Raw genomic sequence first — 10945 nt, forward strand, 5'->3', positions numbered from 1 at the left:
TCTGGTAGCCCCGCGTTTGGGAGCGATAAATTAGATTAGATAGATAGAGTTTGTCTGTTTTATATAGCTATTAGATAATATAATGACCCTACTTCGGTAAAAATTAATGCACCGCATTCGGAACTGATATTTTCTTAGGGAAGGTAATATTTTTCGTTTGTCCTTGCACCTTACGCCATTTTCTTCCTAAGCAACGATTTTCACACCCTTAGCTCGTTTGTCCAGAACATTTAACGAGGTCTCGGCATATTTTGAAAATATACATCAGTAAAAATGCCGCATCCAAACTTATTGACGATCTGTCAGCGGTCATGTTATGTGTTGAATGCCGCAAGGTTGTTGGTAAGAAACGGAATATTTTTTTCATAGTTGCTTTATAAGTTCCTGCATTATCAGTTTGGGTAGGGCCACTATATCTCTAATAATTATATGGTCATGTCACAGGTTACCTAGTTAATGAAAAAGATGATAACCTTCTTCAGACACTCGTTGAAATACACTGTTCATTTCCCTACAAAAACCAAATCACTATAAATGGCAAATCACTATTTTCAATGAGTGAATTCAAGATAAAAAAAATAATTACATAAAGTTCTTTCTAGGACGTTTAACTTCAAACATTAAACTCCTATTCGAAAATCTTTTGTTGGTGTTTAAAATACCGTCGATTTCAATGAATTCAACTCTTAATTTATTGGCGAAGACTTCTGAGAATAACACCTCAGCGTTTCTGTGTGCTTAAAGGAAGACTTCATACACTCTTTCGTGATTAATTAAACTAAACTCCAGACAAAATAAAAAAAAACATGTAGTAATATTCAGAATATGATAATCATAACCTAACCACGATCACACCTAAAATAGTACCTGTTCATTTGGGTAGTCCAACAAAAAAGATTTCTTCTTCAAAATCACATTATTAACGAAAAAGGAATCGTTTTGTTTTCTTAATATTTTGCTTGGAGGTGCATTTTCTTCACTCGCGAACACCTAAGGAAAACATTTTTTTAACAATATTTCAGACGTCATAATTACCAAAATGATTTAAAAATGACAAGAAGCTGAGCTGTTTAAAAAGAACAAATATACACAATAGGTGCCTATTCAAATGCAGAAAAAGTAAAACAAAATAAAAGAAACGTAAATAAGAAAGATCTCTAAAATTCAAAGTTAAATAATTAATAGAATAATAAAGTTAATTGGTCACCATATGACAATTAAAAAATATATATTTAAAAGAACAATAAAAACTAGTTAGAAATAACAATTACTATCCTTTATCAAACGGAAATTAAACCCATCTTAAAAAACAAAATTAAAATTAAAACTAAATAAAATAATAGTATTATTGACATTTCCCTTTGTTATTTTCGAAAAAAATATTTATGTAAGGTATAAGCAAAATTTTAACTATTCTGGGCATAGGCGTCTTATGAGAATGGCCAACCTAAAATAGTTTAATTCATTTTTCCTTTACATCATTTCGACCACCTATTAGAAACACGATGCTTATTTCTCATCGATAACACGAAATTTGATTGTTTTATGATAAATGCAGTGATACTATCTGCACCTTATAAGATAATAATTATGCTACAACCGTATTATACACAAACAAATATTATATATATGCAGGCCTTGTGCTTTGTTATTAAAAAAAAAATAACTTACGAAAATTGTTTGGTTGTTCCCATACACAGTCCCACAAAATACTGTTTTTTAATTATCATGCCTGATAATTTGCAACAAGTAGTTTCACTTCGGTCCCACCTTTTCAGAGAAAGATCCTATATAAATATGAAAATTCGTTGCTTCGATCTGTTAATATGGTGCTCTATAATTTACGGCATATTATCTGGTAAAAAGCAATTTTCCGCCCACCGTCAGAAATTACAGAGCAAGCAAATGCAACTTTAGTCACGCATATACGGAAAGTGAATATCAAAGAGAAATTGATCAGGTTGGCAGGGTTGGATCGGATAAGATGACGCTACAAAATCCCAACTTATCGAAATTTAAGAGGAGAATAGCATTTGTTTATGTTTTGAAAGTTAGTAGCTAAAAATATCTTTATAAACAGTTACACACTATTGATCAAAAATAAAATAGCACATGAGGGTTAATATTCTTCATTCAATCATTTGATACTAAATACCACCCTGTCTTCTAGATTGAACACTTTAAAAAAATTCATGGTTTAATCGAGCATATATTTAAATCGAGTCCAGTTCGATATCAGTACAATCGTTTCTCTATGTAGTGGAAACACTAACGTGTAACTGTTTAAAATTCGAACTTGTTTATGTTTGGCTCTTAAAAAGAAACTTTCACAAAATGACAGATTCAGGCGAAATTATGAAATTGTCTAAATATATTATGATTGCATCTGGAACTTGGCGGTTGCCACTGAACCAGCCTGCGTTCATGAAAAAACTCTACTTTTTATATTCAGTATACGTTCACGCCCAGTACGCCCTATTTCTGTTGTCATTGATAATACAATTCATTATTCTTTGTACCCAAGATGAACTTTCCAAGGAGCTGGACGACCAACGATTTAAGGTCTTTTCTTATGTTATTACAACGCTCACCGCTCATATCAAACTACTCATTCTCCAAGATATGAGTCTTTGGACCCTCATCCTCTCCATAACGCAGGAGGAAAAGAAACTACTCACTTTGATAGACAAAGATATTCTGAATAATCTTCGTCGACAAGTTTAGAAAGTTTTAGAAAGATGGATAAATATGCTGATATTTAGTATCTCAGCCTTTATCGCGGTAGCTCTCATCGTAGCCAACGGTTTAGAAAGGCATCAGATAGAGAAATATAACCAATATTACAACGATTCGCTACCAAAACCAACGTTATTTCCGTTATATTATGGCAACATCGACACCGAAGAGTATGGTACGATGCTAGTTATTCTGAATTTGTTGTGTGCGGTCACAATCATATTCATCTCAACGTCCGCACAGTGTCTTTACCTAACTTGTATCATATTCGCCACATCTATGTTAAAGGCATTACAAATAAGATTTGCAAAGATGTTGGACGAAGATGGAAACATACTTGAAACGATTAAAAATTTGATAAATGAACATCAAAAAGTGATTATGTGAGTGAGTACATTTAGTAAAAACCACTTGTAAGCCAGAATTTACCAATACTTCTGAATTTTTAGGTTTGTTCAGGAACTAAATGACACGGTGAAATACTTGATGATGATGGACTATCTTTTAAATGCTGTAAATATCGCAGGGGTGGTAATTATTCTTCTGGAGGTAGGTTGTGAACCTGCAAATAGTCGATTGCGGCTGCAACAAAAGTTAGATTCGAGAGTTTTTCAGGCCAGCGATGGAATCGAAGTTGCCTCAACACTTTTTTACGCCGGTCGGTTGATCACTATTGTTTTTGCACTAGGTTGGACCTCCAACGAAATTCAAATACAGGTAAAATCATAAATATTAAATAAATAAAATAATATAATATTATTAAATTTACTTATAGATGTGAGATTTTTGCACAAACTTATGGAATTTTGATAAATGGTTATTTAGAATTTATGTTTGTTCCAAAATTAAGAAGTAAATTCTCATCTTAAACCTAAGTAACATATAACATCAAAGAAATTTTAAAAGGAAAAATGAACTACTATAATGCCAAAAGAAATAAGCGATTACATTTGGGCAACACCGATAATTTAGTAAAAATTTTTCTATTTCTGATCCATCCATCCATCGATCTTTCAGTTATTCGATGTAACCAAAAATGTTAACAATCTACCCCTAACCGTGTGATTGTTAATCTAATAATTAATACACTAATAACACTTTATCATATCGCGAACTTACAGAGTCAAGCGCTGGCCGATGCCATCTGCGAAACTCCTTGGTGGGAACAGCGTAGAGATACGCAAAAATTATTGCATATGATGATAGTGCGTGCCCAGTGCCCCCTAGCTATAACTATTGGTCCATTTGATGAAATGACGATACGGTCATCTCTGACGGTAAGTATCCTCTGAATTATCTCAATTTGAACTTTACATTCCTTATTAAAGGTCGTTTTAAACTTTTCTAAACGTGAGCAAGGATTTACTTTGTTCCTATAAACCCAAATTTTAGAATTCAGCAAAATTTTAATTCTTACAGATTTATTTGAAAATTGAAAACCAATACCAGTAACAAAACATTCAAAAATGAAATTATCATTTTTCAGATAATGAAGGCAGCTTATTCATATGGCACGATAATGTCGCAAAAATATCGCTAGTCCCGAAAGTTAAATTCGGGTTCTTGATAGTGAAGAATTTCAATACAACCAAACAAATTTGCATTTTGGGTGTACAGTTGTAACATCCGGATACTAATTCAAATTTAAATAAAATAAATCTTGTATAGATGCTTATTTTGTTTGAAAATGGTGTCAGTTCTAATTAGTTACCAATTTTGTATACTGTAAAGTGAGGTACGTAAACTCCGTTCGCTCTGTATCAGATTAAAACCCGAAGCAGTGAAACCAGTGCTTACCAATATAATGTTGTGGAAGTTTAAGATCCATTCTACCAGGAGGAAAAAGGTTTATTAAATAGCTGTCATGATACGGTGGGCAGAATATATGCAGGATCCAGTACAAAAACATTTTTTTCTGTTTATCTCGCGGATTCTTCGCAGTTATGAGAATATATGCAACAAAAATCAATTTTTGGAACAAAGCTTGGTGTGTTGGACGTAGGAAGAAAATATCTTAAGTGAGAACCATTAAATAAAAAAAGTACATTATACATTATGAGTAAAAAAATACAAACATAAAATTTTATTTCACATAAGGCGTTGTTCAGCTAAAGTTACTAAACTTTTCGAAGTCAGGATCGTAAACCGATCAAGCATTACTATGACTGATGGCATTTTATTAAGGGGTGTTATACTTATTAACGCAAAAAATCACGATCGTGATTTTGACGGTCCCTGTGGATGTACATATGTAGACAAAGCCACAGAAAATTTAAATGAAAACAAATTTCTTCGTATTTGTAATGATCGTGTTGGTCTTGAATTCTAGCATTTCGGGTATATTTTACATTCAAAATTAGTGCTTTCATAGCGTTGCAAATATGGTACAAAAAGAATTGCTAAGTAAGATATACAAATATGGGTTACATTCGTGTGTGAATCGTTTTGGTTTTCTTTTTACCAAAGTTCAATGCTTGGCAGTTTTAAAAAGTGACAATATCTTTTGGGGCATTTTATATATTCTTCTATACCTATACTACATCTTGAAGGCCACCGAGAAACTCCAATCCAGCAAAGCTACAAAACTACAGCCATTGGGTTTTTTAAATATGGATGTAAAATTTTTCCGACAATACAATGATTTTAATTACAGGAGTCTAATAATAATTATTATTATTATTTATTATTAGTGCTCGTAATCGTTGTGGAACTCAATTTTGTTGCAACTACTGTTCCTTTTATTCCGATGTATTGTTTCTCCTATAGTTTAAAAAAATTAACAGATTTAACAAAATTTATGACATAGCATGTTACCGAAAAATAACTAAAAAAAAGTTAATCTAAATGAAATAACGGTTCGCGAGAAAACCAATTTTGGAACTGGGACTAGTTTCTACTGGCCGATTTTTTGTGGAAGTACTAAAACGGTACTAATGAGAAAGTTATGACATGAAATAGCTAACTAGCACAATATTGTTATTTTCACAAGTTTAATTTGGGATTGCTTTTGGGCGTTCTCATTACAGACCACCCTGTAATAATGTATTTAAACAAATAACATTTTCAGGTTGCAACCGCGATACCCTCCGCCGAAAATATAACGTCAAACCAGATTCCTTTTCTATTCACCGTCCTAAAGGTGACTTGACTAATTAAGTCTACAAATCATACACAGTGCGATATTTTTTAAAACGTGTCATCATAAAATCACTATCACTATACCCAACATCAGGAGGTGTAGACAAAATTAAAATGACTCTGACGCCTCATTTTAAGACCAAATAAACACGCATTAGGGTTAGATTAACTTGAAACACTCAAGTACTTACGAGGCGTCGCAACCCTTAATTACTTCCAGTTCCTTTTTTAAGTGTCTCATTATTGGGCTTTTAGCAAACATTCTGAAAATAATCGTTTCCCTTTCTAAAGTATTTCGAATTTAAAAAAAACGATACAACGTTTTGCACCAGCGTCATGAGGGCTTTTTTACCGAAATTAGTTACATTGGTAATGTTTTGCATAAAAAATTCGATTAGTCTTACAATCCAAAATAAATTGAACCACTTGAAAATCTCTATAAATCATCGTCCTGATTCATTTTTTATATAACTGTATAGAATTCTTAATTAAAAAAATACTCTAGTAATTCCATAAGAAAATGGATTTTTTTTCTGCCCCTTCTGTAAAATATTCAACTATACGGCGATCTAGGGTTCCCGAAAGTGTCATTTTACCATGTAAGTTTCGTTTACCATGGATTCGAGCCACTTTGGACATTTCCGGGATATTATCGCACGGGTTTGTTAGCAATCGGATGTTTTCGGTCATGTACGCAACCCATCCAAACATGTTCTTTTTCAGATCGTATTTTGAATGGTACGACGCAATATTGACTAATAAAAAAATATACATTGCTTCTCTGTCTAGTCGTTCGTTTCATTTTGATGGCTAGAAAGAACTTGGAATTCTGAATTTTTGGAATACGTCTTGATCATCTAGAAAAACACTGTTGCTCCAACTGTAGATTTCAACCAGTTTTGACTGAGAAAGTTTGCAAAATTACCAGTTACGCCATATTCAACTAACCAGGACTTTGCTTTTCAAAATCAGTTTATAAACGTCATTGTAAAATTATATTTTGTGTACCAGTGTTGTTGCCTGCAATGATATAAGCATTTTTCTCCAATAAATATTACGGAAAGCTAAACTGTAATTTCTGACATTCATACTTATTCTTACATCAGAACAGGCAAAATTAGAATTGCGTTTCTGTCAATGCAAGAAACTAACTACAAATAAGGGGGATCAAAAACTTAGATAAATACTTCCTATAAAGTACGCCCCTGACTAAATTTTGTTTGTTTACTACTCAGCATCAAGAACGAAAGACCACGTCGAACTGTGATTAACATCCAGCATCTCCTGAATGTAGCTGTATCTCTTATAGTCAAAACTTCCAAAGTAAATTACCACTATAATCTAAAAGTTAAAATGGTTACACGCTGCCAAAAACAATTCGAGTATAAATCTTTGTAAGTTCTGAATTACTTTCCATAAATAGAAAGACGTTTCAATAAAAACCAAAGTTTTAGACTTATTCCCTAAACATTTTGATTCACAAGATCTTGTCCGCGGCTGTGTGTTCGTCTAGAACTTACGATATATGGATAAATCCAATATCCCGCCTTTTTTCCAATAATTACAGGGAAGGACATTATAACGCTAGTCACGCATGTAGGTAAAGAAATGAATATTATAGGAGAATTGACGGAGTTCATTTACAGCAGGGATGGATCCTACAAGCTTACAGAAATATTCCACGAAATTGGTACAACAACTCTTCAAATTGGTAGGATATCGTTTAAGTTATTTCTGATAAGAGAAAAAAATAAATATTTCGTTGTGAGTCCCAAAAAGTTTAAGCCTTAAATAAAAATAGCGAATCCTGACCACCCTGCTTGAAACATTCAGACTTTTTCTAAAACGCAATAGTTGTATGGAGTACATGATATATCGATGCCAGAAGCACTGAGATGTATTTGTGGAGAGAATAAGCGGTCTCTGTAGTTATAAGAAGTTGGGAAATTTCGTAGTGCTACAGAATGTGCTTGGATTCAAAATATTGTTAGTAAATTTCAGGTGGTCTAAGGGTTTCAGAGTAGGTTATTTTTACTTTTTTAAGAAAATGGCACCTGAGGAAATTCTAGGTCTGTCCAAATACGCCATGATTGCAGCTGGTGCCTGGCGCTTACCCATCAGCCAGCATCCATTCGTAAAAATGTTGTACATGCTGTACTCAGTGTACATCCACATCCAATTCGCCTTGCTAGTTATGTCAATAATGATACAATTTATTATCCTTTGCAAGCAAGATGATCTTTCGAAAGAAGTCAGCGATCAACGATTTACGGTCTTCTCTTACTTTATTTCGTCGCTCAGTACCCAGGCAAAATTGTTAATATTCAATAGTAAAAGTGTATGGCTTATCATCTCTTACATAACGACTTACATAACGAATGAGGAGAAGAGATTATTTGCCGATCAGGATATTTTAAATTATCACCGTCGACAAGTTTCCTTCGAAAGGTGGATTAATGTGGCGATATTTAATTTTACCGCTTTCCTTGGGTTGGCCACCATCATGGCTAATAATTTAGAGAGACACCAGATCGAGAGACATAACCGAAATTACAACGATTCACTACCGAAACCGATGCTATTTCCATTATATTATGGTAACATCGACACCGAAGAGCACGCTACAATTTTGGTAATTCTGAATATCGTATGTGCGATTGTTATCGTACTCGTTTCCACACCTACGCAGAGTCTTTATATAGCGTGTATGATTTTTGCATCGTCTAAATTAAAAGCACTACAGATACGATTTTCAAAAATGATGGATGCCGATGAAAACTCAATACTCAAGACGCTTGGAACTTTCATAAATGAACATCAGAGCGTTATTACGTAAGTAATTTGTAACATCCAAAGATGCAAGAACGAAGGTTTTTTTTGTTTCAGATTTGTGAGAAATCTAAACGATTCCGTAAAGTATTTAATGATGATAGATTATTTTCTCAATGCTGTAAATATTGCTGGAGTTGTGCTCATTCTTCTAGAGGTAAGGATAGCGAAACTAAAGGCACTCAATGTTTTTTTTAAGTATTGGTCCCGTAGTTGACACTTACTGCAAACGTATAGAACGGACACGTCACAAGAATAAATGTCCAATCTGAAACTTTTCAGTTATCAACCGCCGACTCGATTTTGGGACAACCTGTATTAAACTCTGACCGTAAAATTCCCTGTTTATTTACGAAACAAAGTTGTGTTCTGATTTTGTCATAAAATTTTGACTTAGGGCTTGAAATTTTACAGTCCAGTTTTAATATATGGTGTGAATCAATAGTAAGCTGGTGACAGAAAATAAATTATTGGGAAAGTTTCACATATTTTCGTATATAGCATGTGTGGGCATCATGAATCCCCATATATGTTGTCACATTTGGATTTTGCCATTAATTTTCTACGGATTTTGCTCAAAACGCAACCTTAATTTTTTGCGCATTTGTGGGCCATTCTATACTAATTTTAAGGTAAAATTTCATCAAAACAAGTGAACTATGGCGTTTTGCAGGCCGGCGATGCAATCGAAGTTGCTTCAGCTTTATTCTACGCTTGCCGATTGATCGTTGTAGTTTTCGCACTCGTGTTCGAAGTGTTTTCGGAGCGCGAGCATTGAAGATGCCAAGTGAGATTTTGGCGAAACGTCTGCAGGATTCCAGTCGGATGCAAGATTTGCAGGATTCCAGTCGGATGCAGGATTCCAGTCGGAGTTCAACGAGCGAACGGATGATATCCCGGAATATAGTGTCATCATATATATATATATATATATATATATATATATATATATATATATATATATATATATATATATATATATATATATATATATATATATATATATATATATATATATATATATATATATATATATATATATATATATATATATATATATATATATATATATATATACATCAACATAAACATATCTTTTCTGCGTCCGTACATTGTTAATTTGAATATAATTCTGCGTCCAGTGCAGCGTTTGCCTGCCTTAAACTCATGACCGCAATTTTTGCCGACATCTATATTCCAATAGCTAAAGGTATGTAATAAGCTTTAGAACACATCATAAGTAGGAACCTAACCTAACCCAGTTAGTAGTAATATATTTTTTCTGGGATGCCGAAAAGTTGGTAAGATGTATAGACATATACATCCATAGTTCAAGGTTTTTGCCACCGTGGCGCGATCGTCGGGCTGACGTATATCTGACTTGTATATTTCAATTTTTTTTTACCGATGTTTAGGCGTCCTGAGAATTGACAACAGTGCTTTTATGTGAACACGTTGCTTGTATTTCGCTTATTTCGCATCGAGACTAATTTTACAAAATATTATGAATACGAGAACGCAAAAATTAGTGTCAATGGCACTCGAACGGCTAAATATTGAGACACTATCTTTTTCCTCTGAAAGTAGCTTTGATATCTCGGAAAAGATCCCAGAAGAGTTTCGTAAGGAAGTAAGAGAAATTAAAGTGGACTCCTCTTCAGGTATGAATGGTATGCCTTAAAATTAAGTTGTTTATTTTTTACTATTATTTAGTTTATTTAGTTTAATATAGTTTGTCCTTTGTTCTCAAACTAATCTCCTACTTTAAAGTAAATTTTAGTGGGCTGCGGAGTAGGATACAAAATTCTAAGCTATATTATTAGGAAACTGTAATTCTATTGCATTTAAGCGGCAGCAGGAGGCTCTAGCCTGCTGAGATTTGTTGGACAAGGATATTATTAAAATTCAATACTTTTTTAATTTTTCAAAAAAATTTCCACGGGCTACTGTAATACTTTTTATTAAACTTCTGGATGCCTCCTGCGTCGGTTTTTGTTGAGTTGAACTAGCTAAGTAATTTCAGTTAAGCTCTGAAGAAGTCAACAAGATGATTGGCCAAACGTTAGCTACAGTCAGTACAAAATTTAGTCTATTAAATACAACTATCGTTAAAAGTAATAACTAAATAATAACCAGTTTTTTTTTTTAAATAAACTGGGTATTTATTTCATGACTAAACGTTCCAAAATGTGTGTCCGGAAATAACTACTTTAAGAAATGATTCTACATGAATAAATAAAAA

At 33.2% G+C, this 10945-nt stretch overlaps 1 protein-coding gene across 3 annotated transcripts; it reads left to right on the top strand.

Moving 5' to 3' along the window:
• The first annotated feature begins 2651 nt into the window (after positions 1-2651).
• LOC132703602 (odorant receptor Or2-like) lies at positions 2652-7678 on the top strand. 3 transcript variants are annotated; one of them, XM_060672955.1, is made up of 6 exons: positions 2652-3119; positions 3186-3285; positions 3352-3453; positions 3858-4013; positions 7442-7470; positions 7521-7678. In XM_060672955.1, exons 1-5 carry the CDS (start codon positions 2749-2751, stop codon positions 7454-7456), a joined length of 744 nt encoding a protein of 247 aa, XP_060528938.1. In that variant the 5' UTR covers positions 2652-2748; the 3' UTR covers positions 7457-7470; positions 7521-7678. The 3 variants fall into 3 exon arrangements, with proteins under 3 accessions (XP_060528938.1, XP_060528937.1, XP_060528936.1); XM_060672954.1 differs by lacking the exon at positions 7521-7678 and having other exon boundaries at positions 7442-7519; XM_060672953.1 differs by lacking the exons at positions 7442-7470; positions 7521-7678 and adding an exon at positions 4223-4543.
• Positions 7679-10945: the final 3267 nt, after the last annotated feature.

Source organism: Cylas formicarius, unplaced genomic scaffold, assembly GCF_029955315.1.
Source record: "Cylas formicarius isolate icCylForm1 unplaced genomic scaffold, icCylForm1.1 PGA_scaffold_6__28_contigs__length_40554024, whole genome shotgun sequence".
Taxonomy (NCBI): Eukaryota; Metazoa; Arthropoda; class Insecta; order Coleoptera; family Brentidae; genus Cylas; species Cylas formicarius.